Source organism: Gambusia affinis, linkage group LG04 (genome assembly GCF_019740435.1).
Source record: "Gambusia affinis linkage group LG04, SWU_Gaff_1.0, whole genome shotgun sequence".
Classification (NCBI taxonomy): domain Eukaryota; kingdom Metazoa; phylum Chordata; class Actinopteri; order Cyprinodontiformes; family Poeciliidae; genus Gambusia; species Gambusia affinis.
In genome coordinates, this window is record NC_057871.1 from 5,688,364 (window position 1) to 5,705,680 (window position 17,317).

At 37.3% G+C, this 17,317-nt stretch overlaps 1 protein-coding gene across 11 annotated transcripts in view; it reads left to right on the top strand.

Moving 5' to 3' along the window:
• LOC122829151 (teneurin-3-like) overlaps positions 1 to 17,317 on the top strand; it is a 314,256-nt gene that overhangs the window by 276,363 nt on the left and 20,576 nt on the right. For 8 of the 11 annotated variants that reach the window (XM_044113478.1, XM_044113472.1, XM_044113474.1 and 5 more), the window contains 12 exons: positions 186 to 206; positions 5,817 to 5,941; positions 6,063 to 6,170; positions 8,775 to 8,929; positions 9,513 to 9,614; positions 9,866 to 10,039; positions 10,714 to 10,773; positions 10,853 to 11,015; positions 12,141 to 12,279; positions 12,397 to 12,502; positions 12,628 to 12,770; positions 16,013 to 16,191. In XM_044113478.1, coding sequence (XP_043969413.1) covers positions 186 to 206; positions 5,817 to 5,941; positions 6,063 to 6,170; positions 8,775 to 8,929; positions 9,513 to 9,614; positions 9,866 to 10,039; positions 10,714 to 10,773; positions 10,853 to 11,015; positions 12,141 to 12,279; positions 12,397 to 12,502; positions 12,628 to 12,770; positions 16,013 to 16,191 — 1,475 coding nt within the window. The remainder of the gene's footprint in view (positions 1 to 185; positions 207 to 5,816; positions 5,942 to 6,062; positions 6,171 to 8,774; positions 8,930 to 9,512; positions 9,615 to 9,865; positions 10,040 to 10,713; positions 10,774 to 10,852; positions 11,016 to 12,140; positions 12,280 to 12,396; positions 12,503 to 12,627; positions 12,771 to 16,012; positions 16,192 to 17,317) is intronic. The other 3 variants (XM_044113468.1, XM_044113471.1, XM_044113476.1) reach the window with 1 other exon arrangement.

Genomic DNA, 17,317 nt, shown 5'->3' on the forward strand with positions numbered 1-17,317 from the left:
GTTTCTTAGATCTCAAACCCCAACATTCATCTGAAATCTTTCTTCTAATGATTTCACTGAAGCATGATTTCAGTCTGTTGTGTTGTCTGTTTCTCAGTGATTTCTCTTGTAAGTCAATCAATCAAGCTGTCGACTAACTCATGTCTCTTCTGTGTTTCCTTGCCTTTGCTTGCACTGTGTTAAAGAAACAAAGATTTCAGGCATAGGTAAGAGGGGATAAATCTTTTCACCTGTTTTTCTTACCCTTTTTCTTTTCAGCTCATTTTAAATATCAGATTCTTCTCTGTCCATTTTTTGGCTTACATTTGTCTGCAATGGCCACATTTTACTCAGCAGAGTAAAACAAACATGTAATTGACTTTGTCAGGACTATGAGAAGGAGCCTTGAAATAAGATGCTGTCATCTTGCTTTTCTCCTGATTCCTTTCTCCTTCGCTGTCACTCCCTTTCTTCCTCTTGTCTTGACCTGTTTTCACACAAAATCAAGCCCCATCGACTGCTTGTCAGCTCAGATGAACAGCAAAGCATCGCTTTAGTTTCAGCTCTTAGCAAGGAGATCCTGCAAGGAGAGAAGTTGGTGGCTTGGCAAAAGGCTTTGTTTGTAACAGGTCTCCTTGTTTCCCCTCTGTGCTTTGTCCTCTGTAATAAAATAAGTCTAAGACTTGGGAGCAGTCACATTATGAAGATGGCTTATAGTAGATGGGTCACAAGTAAAAGAATAAGAATGCAAGGGAATAAAAAAGTAAAAAATAAAAGACCACTCATTTACATGGAAGAGGATTAGGAAAGATAATTCTGACTTTTTCCTCAGAGTTCTGAATTTTATTTCAGAATTCTGAAATAAATAGTTATTTCAGAATAATATCTGAAATAATATTATTCTTTATTATTTTAGAATTTTAAAATTCTGCTCAAATTTCAGCAGAATTTTATTTCAGAATTTTGACTTTTTTCAAAATTCTAAGATAAAAGTTTGAATTCTGGGACTAAATTGAGAATTATGAGAACTGATCTTAATCTCAGAATTCTGACTTTTATCTCGGGATTTTAACTTCAAATTCAGAATTCTGAGATTAACTTCAGAATTTAACATTTAATCTCAGAATTCTGACTTTTTCCTCAGACTATTGACTTTTTTCAGAACTTTTTTTCTCACGGTTCTGACTTAAATCTTCTGATACCAATAGTCAGGAATCTGAGATTAAAGTTAGAATTCTTTTTTCAGTGGCCCTAACCCTTAATCCACACATTTAAGTCAGTGAGATTTAAGTGACTAAGAATGGAAAATGATTATAGGTTTATAAAATTTTTAATGTTGGGACACTATGTGCTTTAAGTTGCTTCTCTTTGTATTTTAAAGGCACCATATTTTGTGGCATATTTAAAGTAAATGTAGAACTCCATTTCTGTACCCTCTTTGTTCCTAAACAGAGAGATCTTGTAGCTTCGATCATTTGCCACAATACTTTAAAAGTAAAACCACCTTTAACCAGATAAAAGGGTTTGGATGTAAGGTGCACAGCTGGAGTCTGTATGATTTAAAGAACAAAATCCGGCTGGGTACAAACTGTTACACCGCCGCCGCACTATCACATATCCACCTTGAGTTTCAATGGCTGGCAGTGAAAATCCCCACGAAGACGCAGCTATATAGTGAATAATGTTCCAGAAGCGCCTTTCAAAGAAACTGATAATGTAGCAAACGTCGTTTGATCACCTGCTAAGTCAAGCTGCTAGTCCTTTTTTCTTGTCTATATTTTTTTAAACATGTCAAAATTTTAACACCGTGAGCAACACAACTCTTACTATCTGTATGTCATGTAAGCAGAGATTAAAGCAAGCTGATATGGAAGCTCTGACAGGTGATGTGACGCATCCTCAGATTTAATTGTGAAAAATTTAATTAGTCAATGATGTTTGGAAACTGAGCTGCTAATGGCCCATAACAATCTGTTCATGTTAGCAGTAGTTAATATTCTTAATATTAACATGTCCAACCTCTTAACTTACCTATGTTTTCACTGTTAAACTATCTGATTATAAAAATATCATCACATTCTATCCATCCTTTTTCAGAAATTGAACATTGTCTCTCATTTACAAACTATACTTTGCTCTTAATGTTGTACTTTAGAGTCTATTTTGGAGTTTACTGCTTGGACTAGTAAACAAAAGTTGTAGGTTGTCTTCACCACAATATATGTTGGCTTTTGTTCTTCCTCTAAAAGTCAGTGGATTCAGTTTCACGCCCCGTCTGTGTCGTGTTTCAGGTCAAGTTCTGCTTTGGAATCGATATATGGCAACTTTCAGCCTTTGTTCTGTTATTCAGTTGTTTTACTTCCTGCCGTCTTGAATACTCTGTCTTCTTTTGCTTTATCCTTCTTGTTTTCCTTTACTCATTTTTCCAAGCCCCATTCTTTCAGTGTCTCCTATCATGACTCATTTGCTCTGCACCCTTCACCCCTTTTCACACTCCATCAGTGCCTTCTTCCTTTCTTTTCCTTTCTCACTTTTGCGTCTTTGATTTTTCTTTGCTTCAGTCCTTGCCTCCATTTCCCCTTCAGTGTTTTACTGAGCCCTGACATGTTTGGGTAATAGAGTGCTTTCCACATGTCAGCATCCTCTTTCAGCTCCAAATAGATCCACGTTGTGAGAAATCTTTTAAAGAGAAATTTCATTCTTTATCCTGAGAAACATGCTGTTCTGTTGACATGTTGGAATATGAAGTGGAAGAGGTGAAGTAATCAAATATAAAACTTGGAGCTGAAGTTGTCAACATGTCATTGCTTTCCATTCACAGACGTGACTTGTAGATAGGTAAAAATATATCCTCTGCCTTCTTTTTGAACTCTGATACATATCTAAACACACACTTGTTTCGCGTTTAATTAAGTTTTCTTTTCCAATGCTAGTAGCATGGTTTCTATCTCAGTTTTTTTTCTTTTTTTAAGTAATAGATTGTGTCGTCTTCAGCTTTAAATTGTTTCCTAATAGGACACTTCAGTCCACATAAAACCCTGTGTTGTTCCTCAGTTGTTTTAAACCTGCCTGTTTATTTTTAGCTGTCCTAATTAACACCCTGTCATCATCTGCTGATTGTTACTGACCACTGGGATTCAAGGCCAGAGGCCAAAACACACACAGCCTTTACATGACAGTGCAGCAGGGCTGCTCAAACTGTGTTACAGAAAAGTGATAGCGCTCATTAAATCAAAGACACAGCTATTTTTAACTATAGCACTTTGTCTTTTAAAAGTGTTGAGGAATTTAAAGAGCTGGCAGAAATGCGTACTTCCCTCATCTCTGCCAGACTTTCTCCACCAGCGTTTAGTTTATGATCCTGCCAGTTTATAAAAACTAAATTGGGGACAAAGCTTTTTTATTTAGCAGCTTAACCTTGGTGCTTTGTAAACAAGGTTTTAAAACATTGGATGACATTCTTGTAATCATTGGCACTTCATTTTTAGGTCAAGTAAAGGAAAAACTTTACACACTACATTTTATGTAAACATAAACATCACAACTTGATCTTTGCTGCATCTGGCTTTCATTTATTTATTTATTTTTATTTAAATTCTTTCAGGGTTGGACTTTAACTGAATTCAACTGTTGAATCGCTGCATTTTTGTGGAGCTAGTTTTTGACAAATGAGATCTCCAGGCACTCTACAGAAAAATATAATCAGATCAATATTCAGTTACAACCATTCTGATCCAGTCCTAGTTATAAATGAATTAAGTTAATTTTAGAATAGAATCCCAGTTGTTTAAAAGCATGTGGCAACAATAGAACAGCGAAACTCCATTTTAACGAGAAGAGATCTCCAGAAGAACCCAATAAGCCTGGGCTTTTTCCACAAAACATTTACACTTTAAATGAGATACTTAGAAGTCTCACAAAAACAAATTTTGCTGGCCAATAAATTGTCCAAGAAGTTATTGCAATGAACGATAATATTGTTGTTTTGAAATAATTTCTAACGGTTTCTGGCAATGGCATAATAATGCCAGATCACACTCTCAAAAATCAATAAACTTTAAATTCTAATGAACATTTAGCAGTGGCACTGGAAGACTTTTTAAATATCCAACATAAATAAACTGAACAACAGAAACAGCAAATAAAATTAATTAGGACATCTCTGTAAACAAAAAATGGCTAGTTGAGACCAAAGCACCAATTTCTGGTAGAAAGAGGGAGAAACAAGAAAAATGATAAACAATACAAATGGAAATTATTGAGCTACTGTTAATTTATCATGTGATTAATTGATTTATTGCGATAGGCCTAGAGATGCTGGATATCTCATTCAGTTAATCTGTTTGTCCTATAGAAAAGTTTTAACATCAATGCCTTCTCCACCAAAGCTAACTTCATCCCTACACTGTAGAGATTTACTCGTTTTCTTCAGGCTGTCATTTTTGCATGTTGCATTGGGATGGCACCAGACAAATGGTCCAGCATCTTATTCTTAGCCAATAGAGATTTGGAATTCCTCACTGAATCCCACTTTCAGCCAATCATCCACAATCCATTACAGTTTCCCTTTAGCCCACTGGAACCTTGACAAACACTCCTGTTTCTGCCCATTTGTGATTTTCTTTTGCTGTGCATTTCCCATTTTCCAGCCATACTGCTCAGAGTTTTCTGGCTTGATGTTTCCCCGTCCTTTTTGGTCTGCCTAGATGTTGTTTTACAATAGTCCATTTTGTTTGGAATTGCTTCAGATTTTATATCGTTGGAGCTGACAGCTCTATTGTTGTGGCCATCAGCCAGATACAACAGCTTGTTAAGATCTCCAGCTCTCATTTAGCTGCAGTCTCAGCCACGGTAGAGGTATGTGTTTTCTAAAAGCAAAGTGATTCCATCATTATTACTTCTAACCAGAAACAAACACCAACTAATGTGTTATCATCTCTTGTATTTCTGAAAAGTATACAGCGAAACAAAATTGTGTTTCATGTGGCCGGGGGACACCAATAAAGTAGAGTCTTGAAAGCAGCAGGATGTGTTGCGTAAAAAGTCACTTATAATATTCATCTGGGCTCCATGTGGGGGTCAGTGATTGACCCTGAGCCTTTCACTGCATGTCATCTCGTTCTGCCCTGCTTCCTGTTAATCTACGCATTAGTGGTGGTAATATATCATTTATCGTGATTCTTATCATGATAAGAATTTTCAATTTATCATTAATTGATCAATTTCAACTAATGATGTTTAAAAAAAGTTGCCGTAAAGTTAGCTTGAGATTATTTTTTGTTTAGACGTATTTATTTCATTCAGATTTATAAAAACAATAAAACAATAAGTCAGTAGGAAAGAGGAAACATGTGCATACATAACTACCAAAATAATTAGTTTACTTCTACTTTTCTGTTTGAAAAGGAGGAAGAAGTGAACACTTTTCATTTATTCAATTCAATTTGATAAAATATATCACTTAATGACTCAGTAATTGTCAAAAATTTGTCATTAAAACCATATAATAATATTTATGTTCCTGTTCAATGTACTGAAGAGTCAACAAATAAATTACATTACATAGACAAAATGGTTACAAACCAACTCATATCAAGGTAAGATCATCTACTTATAATAATAATAGTAAGAATCACAATTGTAAATAACAACCAGACATACAGCATCAGAATAATTACCAACTTTTCATCATCACAATAGTACCTCAAAATATTGTGACAAAACTTTCAGTCTATTTCACCCACCCTTACTACGGATGAATAAAGCTCAACAAATAGAGAAGTTTGATTTTTTTTTTCCTCACTCTGTGCTTGCTTGTCTGTTACTGTCCTCCACAGCAACAACCCTGCTCACCGCTACTTCATGGCCACTGACCCAGTCACCGGACAGCTGTATGTGTCCGACACCAACTCCAGGAGAATTTACCGTCCCAAGATGCTTAGCGGCGCCCGTGATCTCAACAGTAAGCAGGAAAAGCCCTGTGTTTGCAGAAATGAAAGCATCCTTCTCCATTATTGTTTGATATTTAGTATTTGGAAAAGTCCTGCAGCAAATTCAGTGTGTGTATTTGTGTGTGTGTTCAGGTAATGGCGAAGTCGTGGCTGGCACAGGTGAGCAGTGTCCTCCTTTTGATGAGGCCCGATGTGGAGATGGGAGAAAAGCTACAGAGGCACAGCTACTGGGACCAAAAGGTACACACACACACACACACGCACCCAAACGCGCACACACCACACTTGTGACCTATTGCGTATATTTCAAAATCTAGTTCACAGCACACATAAAAAGACACTTGTACTTATTGTCAGACCTGGTGGTTTCTCTTTACTGCTGAACTTCCTCTGGTGTGTAGGACCGGTCTTCACACCAATTTAGTTTGTGTAGTGTTGCACTAATTGAGCTGGATGTACTTATGTACTTATTGACTCTTTTTGACACCATTTATAAATATTTTGTATTTGCATTATGTTTGAATGATAAGGGAAGCCACATGCATAGAGGAAAATGATCTGCTTACATCGCCTTGAGTGCAGTTAATCTGAGCTGCTGTTAATTTTTGGACGTCAACAAAAAATGTTGTCACAGCTCTCAGATGTTACCACATGTTTGCCAGTTTTACAGAATAAGTACAATTATGACTCAAATGCAGCAGTAATGACCCACTGATTACATTGCTTAGTTTCATTGCACTCTGTTCAGATGTTTCTCTCACCTCAGGATTTTAGAAACTTGACACTAAAATGACCACCATGACTTATTTTTCTTTTGATCTGACTAAAATTTGTTTCTCCTCTTTGGGAAACCACACAAACATAAAATTTCATCCCTGTATTATCTTGCTCTGTTTTATGAATAGTCGACTTTTTTGAGCTTTACGCTCCCTCATCAAAAACAATAACCATCAGAGAGCTACAAAACAAGGCTTTAAAAACTATAATACATCTCCTCCCATGCCACTAATTCACCCATTTGGACTTTGCATCAAATAAGGAACACTGAAAGATTACCTTTTATTTCCCCTCTGATGACAAACATCCTCCAACTCATCCTGGGATCCCCGAGGAACAATGAACGTTCAGGTTGCGCCGGGCGTCAAACTGCTGCTGGCTATATGGAGTGTGTCTCCCTCCGGACTGAGGACTCTCATCTGATGACTGAAAACAACACTTTTCACAACTGCTGTCTTGTACAAATACTTTATCAAAGCAAACAACACCCACTGCATGTTCCCCTGATCTCCTATTGAATAGTAATGAACATATTCAGGGTTGAATGGTAAGAATGGACATCAATTCCACACCCTGGAAAAAAATCTAGCAGCATGAAATGCAAATGATTTCCATCTGCCTAAAATTTTAATCAGGATTGTATCTTCTCCTGCTGCTCAGCGATGTTCCATCATGCTGTAGAGATGAACAGTAAGAATGTGAGGTGCAGGAAGTGGGAAGTCTCGAATGGCCGTGGAAAGTTAAGGTTTAAACAGTAAGCAGCTGAAACTGAACCCCGGTGACACAAACTGGATGTGCAGACAGATTTCACAGCTAAGCTCCTTCCTGATCGGTGCTGCAGTTTTGCATGTGATGACAGTTTTTCACTCTGGAGCCACATCTGTCCTGGGAGAATTATGAATGCTTTTCGTGCTTGAGGGGAACAGAATATCAAGTGGGTCAGTATATCATTTACAGGACTGGCTCTGACGCTCTGTGTGGATCTGTCCAGACAGACAAGGTGGTAATTTAAAAATATCAGCGCTGTGATTCTTTCACCAAACTCAGCAGTTCATACAGGGATACCTTCAACATCTGAGGACACTTATGGAGCTTATTGAGCTCTATCACTGTCAAGGAATGAATATTTTAGAATATCAATATGACATGTTTACGACACCATGTCCAACATCGAAGTGCAGATTTTTCAGAATTTACATTTCACAAATCTGTGTAATATAAATACTGCAGTAGTTTTCCACTATACATAGTGTAACGGATGTTGCATAAAAATGTACTTATCTGGGGAAAACCAGCCTGATTCACTTGGAATTTGATGAAGTTTTATCCTTCTGAAAGGTTCATTGTATATCTCTACACTGTAAAACCACAAAATATTTAAATATTTTTGTCTAGTTTCTAGTGCAAGTATCTTGGTACAACCAAAATAAGATAAAACATAACTTACAAGTAACTTTTTAGTAAAATAGGAGTATGTTTTAAGTCAATAATTCCTTAATTATCGATTTAAAAAAGTACCAGTTCCACTGGCAGATTATTTCACTCATGGGAAAAATGTCTTGTTATACATGAAATAATCTTCTGTTGCATTTTCTACTTTTTAATCAATATTAAGAAATTACACACTTAAAACAATCTCCTGTTTCTTGTTGATAAGTTACTTGTAAGTTGGTTTTTGTCTCATTTTGAGTGTATTAAGATATTTGCATTAGAAGCTAAACAAAAAATGCTGGGTAAGATTTTGTGTTTTTGCAAGTGTAGCAGACAAGAGCTTTTTTTCTTTTCTTGCTTTGTACTTAATTTATATTTGTACTGTCATTTTTCAAATATATTTAGTAGCTTTTAAATTTTTCTTCTTAATTTGTAAAATTCCTAAAATACAAAATTTAGGAAAATGTTTTCCACCCCATATTTGCTGTCATTGGTCAGTGTCTGTGCTACCAATTTTAAGTCAAATCTTAGTAATTCATCATTTAAAAGGTTTCTAAATTATTTTGTGTGGTATCTAAACTTTCACGTGTGTCTTCACCCTTCCTGTTTCCCTGTGAATCTGTTTCTGCTCTCCAGGGATTGCAGCCGATAAGAACGGACTCATCTACTTTGTGGACGGAACGATGATCAGGAAAGTGGATCGTAACGGAATCATTTCCACAGTGCTGGGCAGCAACGACCTGACCTCTGCACGACCTTTGACCTGCGATACCAGCATGCACATAAGACAGGTTAACATACAGAGCATTTCTAACACAGCCACAGTGTAACTGTACCACACTGCTGTTTTTAAAGTGAAGGCTTGGAGCCAGTGTAAACCCCTGTTGGTTGTGATTGGTGGGACTGAATGCAGTGAAGCTGAAAAAACACAGATAAGCTTGAATCTATTAATGAGAGAAGAAGTTTTGTTGGGTGAAATCATTTCTATTCTGTTTTTCTTTCTACTCCTCATCCCCAGCGAAACTCTTTGTTGTCCGGATGTATTTTCTTACAGCCTAAAGCTGAACATAGTCAGGAGTGTGAGAGTCAGAAATAGTACACTATTATTGCACCTTATTTTCAGATTGACAGTGTGTGATATTGCATATAGCAGAAAGGAGGCAAGTAAAGAAGCAGCTCCACACTCGCACATATTCAGCTGCTTCTAGTATTTGTTGCAGGTTGTTTGTTTTTCTTTTTATTTGTGTGACAAAATTCAGGTCTATATCAAATATGGAGGGCACATCAGTTAGAATTGCCAGTTTCACATATTTAATGTGCAGGTAATGGTTGATGATCCACGGAAATGAAGCTGTCATTCTTCTCCATGTTCAGGTTCGATTAGAATGGCCCACAGATCTCGCCATCAACCCCATGGATAACTCCATCTATGTTCTGGACAACAACGTGGTTCTTCAGATCACTGAAAACAGACAGGTACGTTTGACATCTGCATTTTTCATACATCTAACTTTAAAAAAGTTCATACCCTTGAGCTTCTTCACGTTTTTTCACGTTACGACTTCAATCTCCACTGTATTTTATTGGGATGTTTATCTGTAAAGTGTGAATTAGTTTTGAATTCAGCACCGTAAGCAGAAAGATTTGGAAATGTTTAAAACAAAGTAGAATTAGAAAACATTATCCCATGTGTGTGTGTGTGTGTGTGTGTGTGTGTGTGTGTTCAGGTCCGTATAGTGGCTGGTCGTCCCATGCACTGCCAGGTGCCTGGTATAGAATACACCATGGGAAAGAGAGCGGTGCAGACCATGCTGGAGGGAGCGACAGCCATCGCTCTGTCCTACAGCGGCATCCTCTACATTGCAGAGACAGATGAGAAGAAGATGCACCGCATTCGACAAGTAATCTGTCGCATTTTCATGGCACATTCACTCTCTCACATTTAGTAATATTTCCAAATTACGTCAGGAATATGTATTGTAGCGAATACTGTTTAATTAATTCAAAAGGGACAGTGCACATCACATAATATGCCAGAGTTACCCATAAAGGCTAGTAGTCCCTCAGGGTGCAATCAGTATAAATACAACACATCACAGTGCAATGCAGACAAATTGGGAAGCTTCTTCCATCATCAAAATAAATAAAACACTTTTTTTATCTGAAAAAACAGATTAGGTTACACATTTAAAAAGATTAAGAAGCCATACACCACAAAACTTTACCTCAATACATAAAATTAAAAAAAATTACATAAGAACCACATGAATTGTGCCTGCATATTTGATTATCTAAGAACAATTGATTCAAAAGACTGATACGTTCTTACGCTCTCTGGTAGTTTGTTAGAATAAAGATGTAACTGATTTACTCACAAATTGCCACTTTTCTAAAATAATGACTGAAATAATTCAGTGACCAAGAGCCCTGAGTCAATATTATATCTTCTTATATTTCTGTTTTTCTGCTAATATCCAACACTTGCAACTAATACCTCTCATTTGTTCCTCTGTTTTCTGTCAAAATGCCAGGCTGCTGTATTATTTCATATTTTTCATAGCTGCTGTACTTCTAGGTGTCCACTGATGGAGAAATTACCCATCTGGCTGGTGCACTATCTGACTGTGACTGCAAGGTACTGCAGAGTTCCTGCAACGTTTTGCTCCTTCACAAAACGTTGTGGAATGATGGTTTCTTCCTGTTTGTTTTTGCAGAACGATGCCAACTGTGACTGCTATCAGACAGGAGACGGCTACGCTAAAGACGCCAGGCTTAGCGGCCCTTCATCTCTGGTGGTGTCACCGGATGGGACTCTGTACGTGGCTGATCTGGGAAATATTCGAATCCGGGCAATAAGACGCAACCAGCCACGCACCGGTACGAACATTTATAGATGGAGCTATTTTTAGGCCTCCACATATAAATGCTGCATTTCTGCTGAGGAGTTTGTGGAGGATCCCACTGAACTCTGAAATATTCAGGACTCACTAGCTGCAAGACCAGCAGGAGGCGCATGTGAGCTGATATGATCACACTTTTCATCAGGTTAATACACATATTCATGCTTCTCGGTCTATTTTTAGGGAGAGTCCTCCAAGGACAATCATCTAGCATGTTTTCGTTATTATCACAGTAAGGATGAAATACTTTATATTTAATTACCTCTTAATTCTGAAAGAAAAATCTAAACCCCAAAATGTGAAGGTCACAGTGTCATCTAAAGGATTTCAGACACAGTCATCTTTTGGAGTTGAAACCTTAAATCCAGCTGATTTTCTATTATGACTTAATAACATTTAGCAAACAAGAATTGTTTTCAAGTGTTTCAAAAATCCCCACACAATTATTTAGCCCAGAGCAACAATCATGTAGGTTTTATTATTAGTGTATCTGTCTTCTTCTACAAGGATTTCACCTGTACTAATCACTCCAGTGCTTTGATCTACTTCTATCTTTATTGCATTTTGTGTATTCACATATTTCCAATTATATTTAGCAGGTGGTTTTAATTAAAACTGTTCAGTTTCGGTTTAATACAGTTCATCTCCTTGCTGTTCCACGCATGTCAATGAACCAGAGCCAGATTAGGTCGTGGAGGTTGGGGAAAAATAAACACTGGAGTTCCTTGTCAAAATACCAGCTGAAAAAAATGGAAAAAATAAGAAAATGTTAGAGGGAACATAACAAAGCATTCAATATAGAGGCCAAAAATTGTTCCTACTGCTTGTCATTTAAAGTAGTAACATTAGTAAGTTGCAGTCCGTGCATTATTTTCCAAATTTACATCATTTTCAACAATATTTCAGTCTTCACTGGAAATCCAGTCAGAACTCATGAATGTCCAATAGAACTGACCAGTAGAAAGCATCTCCAAACATGGTCAGTAATCACAGTGTTTGTCAAATGGCTGCTATAATCGCTGTACATTGGCTTAAAAAGGCAAAGTCAAGAGCTGGAGAATAAATATGAGTCTCTCTTCAATCAGAGTCTCTTCATCTGCAGGCTCTCTGGCTTCAGGACCCAGCTCCTATGAAGTGGCTTCTCCAGCCTCACAAGAACTTTATGTGTTTGATTCGAATGGGACTCACCAGTTCACCATGTCTCTGATTACTGGAGACTTTAAGTACAACTTCAGCTACAGGTTGGTTTGACATTTTCACTGTTTTTTCCCCTATTTTTGAAACCATAAAACCATAATGATGCATTTTTTGAGGCATTGTTCAGTTTGTTCTCATTTTCTGCTTTCCTATCCTCTCAGCAACGAGGAGGATGTTACCGCGGTGACAGACAGCAGCGGGAATACGCTCCGTGTCCGTAGAGACACTAACAGGATGCCTGTACGTGTGGTGGCTCCTGATAATCAGGTGAGATGTTCACATTTTTGCACATTTACATTCTTTGAGGATGGCCATGAGTCACAGATTGTTCTGGATTCATGACAACCATCTGACTATCTGGTTGTATTTTTATTTTATTTTTTAATGTACAGGTCATTTGGCTGACAATCGGGACTAATGGAGGTCTAAAGTCTCTCACGGCTCAGGGTCAGGAACTGGTTTTATTTACTTACCATGGCAACAGTGGCTTGCTGGCTACCAAGAGCATCCAAATTGGCTGGACTACATTCTATGAGTAAGCCACCTACTGACTGTCACATCTAAATGCATGAATGTAATCTGCAAAGCTATGTGGGGATGGAAGTTAGGCTCCAGAATAATTGCATTGTTGATGCCTTGGTCAATAGGGAAGATAATATGTCCACTTCACTTGACACCTGTGTTTCAGCAACAAGGCTTGACATCATAAAAACACAAAAAAGTCATATTATGACTATTATTATTGCTGTCAACAATTGAGAAATTCAGTGAGAAAACATTACATCATCAATATCAACAATACACATCAACTAGGTCAATCTATAGTGGTTCAAAGAAACTCTGAGCAGGTTTGTTTTTAGTCGAGATTTAAAGGAACTCAGTGTTTCGGCTGTTTGCAGTTTTCAGGAAGTTTGTTCCGGATTTGTGGTGCATAGAAGCTGAATGCTGCTTCTCCTCATTTGGTTCTGGTTCTGAGGAGCAAACCAGAACCAGAAGACCTGAGTGGTCTGGAGAGTTGATACAACACCAGCAGATCTTTAATGTATTGTAGTGCTGAGCCGTTTAGTGATTTATAAACTAACAGTATTTTAAAGTTTATTCTTTGAGCTACAGGGAGCCAGTGAAGGACTTTAGAACCGGGCTGATGTGCTCTATCTTCCTGGTTTTAGTGAAAAAGCAAGCTGCAGCATTCTGGATCATCTCCGAACATTATGTGTTGTCATTCACCATCAGTCTAGATCTTCTGGTTTTGGCAGGGACAAACAATCTTACTTTATTTATCTGCTCTTTTACACAATCCAGGAGTCCATCAAATAGATTGTCCCTCATTCGAATATAAAGAAATCTTCCTTATATTTGACACTAAACATAAAAAAGAGCTTCAGGTTTTTGTTAAATTGGTGTTTGGTTACTTGAACAAATTCATTGCTCTTCATCATTGTTTTTGTTTGTGATTTGGTCTTTTTTCCATTCTTGCCTCAGGCCACAGTTGGAGCTGTGTTGTGGTTTGATCTGGTTTGAGGCGACGTATGAAAGTGTTCCCACTAAGACTCTTAATACACACTTGTGTGTTTGCTACAGTGCCCTTCTATCTCTTCTGTGTCAAATGAATAAATCATCTTTCATTGTATAGCCTCCCACTCAAAAATCTAGCCTTTACTTAGAGTGTGTATTAGGTCATGCACAGTATTAACAAAGTCGCCATTGGCGCATTTTTTCTGTTATATTCTGCTTTTACTGATGCAGGTTAGCCTTTTGAAACACACAGTCTCACTTTCAAGAGGGACATGTTCACACAAATAACAGCGAAACTGATGAGATAAACCAAATGAGATGATGAATAGCATCGAAAGCACTTACAGTCTTCAGAAGCTGGTTGAAATCAGACTGGAGCCGTCTTGCTGTAGGGAGATCCAGGATGAGGGGGCAGCGGTAACATATGAGAAGACTTTTCGTCCAGCTTTAATCGGGCAGATGGAAGATTGAGGGTAAAGGAAGGTCTAGAGTGCAGGCTGTGACTGCACTGTTGACGGGATGTGAAAGCAAGACTGATAATAACAGTGTAAGTATTGATTGATTCATTCACTTGCTGAAATGAACATGTTTGCCAATAGGACAGCACTCAGTTCTCCGAATGGCCAAGGAGCAAAGTTGATTTTATGTCAGTTTTAGAATCATTTCTGGTGTTGATGTGAAGACATGTTTGGATCATTATCCTATTGAAAAAAACAATAATGACAAGCCTTCAATTAAGTGCCAGAGGACACCAGGTTTTATTCTAAGGTCTCCTGGTACTTCAAAGAGTTTATGATACTTTTGAATCGGTCTGAGCGGCCCAATTCAGATATTTTCACCAAAAAAATATGCGACTTGTTCCACTTCCATGTGTGGTACTGAATTTGATACATATCCAGTCTGCAGTCTGAACAGTCATGTTGGAATTTATCAGACTTTTACATCTTTGATGTGAGATTTGTTATAATTGTTCACCAGAAGACACCAGACAAGTTAAATCTGTACGTCAAAAATGACCGAAAATTACACTTATGAAAACTCTGATAATGTTTTGTGTCTCTGCATCCAAATAGACATATCTACAGAAGTTACAGTCAATGCTCTACAAAAGGTCATTGCTATTATCTTGAGACAATACTATCGGCTTCTATTGCTCAACAATTTGAAAACAATCCATAGACGGCATCCATTATTACCTAGTTAAACGAGGTGCTTCTGTGTGGCGTCTCCGTTTTTCTTCTGCGCGTGCAGGTCCTTCGTGAAGTTTGACTTTGATCACATTTAATAAGTAGTATGAATGAGAAAAATTGGATGCTGAAATCCAATTTTTGCTGAAAAATTGGATTTCAGCAAAAATTTGGGACTGAACATCAAGTGTTGCTGTGTGAACGTCGCCTGTTCATGCCTACTGTACTCAACAGCGGGCATGAGATGCTTTTCCACTCATTTATTCTCTGTTTCAGACCAAATCCTTCCTGGATTGTTTGCTGCAAAGAATATTAATCTTAGTTTTATTTAAGGAACTCGTATCGATGAGCAAACACTGCACTTTTATGTTTGTGAGTGAGTGGGTTATGGATTGTTGTTATGGTGACAATAATCCATCCTCTGTTTTTTTTACCCTCCTCATCACTGTGTGATGAAGACGTGTGGTGAGAAGATAAATATGAGACCTCGCTCAGCCTTGCTTCTCTCAGTTTAGACTTGTTACTTTGAGCAATGAGTATATGTAGATATGGGCAGATGCCAGTGAGGAACTATTTTCTTGTAGCTATTTCCTGATTGTTAAAGTTCAGAAACAGTCATTACAGGAATGCCATGTTCTCTTTTCATTCCTATTTTGAGGAGTGTTTAAGTGAAAGGGGCTTATATGCCATGTTATATTTATACTTCTAGTAAACAGGAAGTCATGGCATGAATTACTAATTAAGGGTTCACAGCCTGATAAAGGTAATGGTAAAATATCAATTTAAACATGCTTTAATTACATTCATTGTATAGGAAATCTTGGACGTGCCTTGAGAATATTTCTTCTTTAAAACTGTAAAATGTACCATATCTGAATCTTCCTGAAATGTTCGTGCTCGTGATGTTGCTTTGACAAATGATTAACCTATTTTAGGGCGTTTTACACATCTTAATAAGTGTGAGGACTTGCTGCCTGTATGTATATTCAGGTAATTTTCTCTGTATCTGCAAGATCCATTACAGTAATGACATCTAATGTCCCCTTTCTCCTTCTCCTGCATTATGTCCTTGTAGCTATGACAGCGAGGGTCGACTGACTAATGTGACCTTCCCCACTGGCGTAGTCACCAATCTCCACGGCGACATGTCTTCAGGAGCCATTGCAGTGGACATAGAGACGTCAGGGAGGGATGAGGATGTTTCCATAACAACAAACCTATCGTCAATAGACTCCTTTTACACTTTGGTGCAAGGTAAGGTACTGGCATGCATATGACTGAGTCTGAAGCTCAGATATAAAGAAAGGTCAGATTAATTCTTATGATCATTTTGAAAAATAAAAGTAAGTCAGATCCAAACAAATGTACCGTAGCTTTATTTCTTTATTTTTAGATTTTATCACCTTTCCCAATGTTTTCCCTGCTGCATGCAAAAATTAAAAGGAATAAAATCTGTTACTGTTCACAAATCCATCTGCCAAAGTTTTATATTGTACAAAATATGAAAATACAGTGGCTTGCTAAAGTATTCATATTTATTATTAGCACAAACTTCAGTTAAATTTATTGGGATTATGTCAAAAGATGTTGGTGTTCTGTTACAGTGCCTGTTTCCACATCTGAATTAGTACCAGTACTTTTTCTGTTGCGGGTTCTCACTCGTTCTTTATTGTTGCTTTCAGTGTCTTGGCAGCTTGCCTGACCAGGTTCAATCTCTTCTTTTGAAAGAGTTTTGGAGAATTTTCTAGTTTTTGTAATGTCACTGTTGTAAACAGGCTCAGTGTAAATACAGGCTGTTCCTGGAAGAAATCTGGTTGAGATTAAAATAAATGTACATCACACTTTCCAGATTTTTTAAACTGTAAAAGCCTCTTAAAAATATTTCTTTGCTTCCTCTTTGCATTCATAAAATGTTTTGTGTTAGTCCATCAAGCAAAATAAAATAACATGAAGAAATCTAAGGGCTGCAAATACTTCTGTAAGTCACTGTAACCTGATGGTATTAAAAACAATTTAAAAACTAAATTGAACAATCAGAGAAGTAAGACAAACTCCAGTTACTGAGAGACATGAGTATTAAGTCACAGATGGGAAAATAGGTTGTGTTGTTTTTTGTGATCATTTCTTTTCTGACAGTGACTGAATATATTTGAGATGTTGTTTCATTTGCACTTTGATTCAAAGCTTCTGTAACCCAGAATAAAATCCATTCTCATAAATTTTTATTTGAGAGCAGCGAATTCACACTGGTACATTTCAGCAATGTGTGTCATTCTTTGTCAGATAAATACTGGAAAATTATATTTTAGCGGTGATGTTTATGTGAAATCTGGATGGACATTGCCTTCAGAAGTTTAAAACTGGATGTGAAATTTGATGC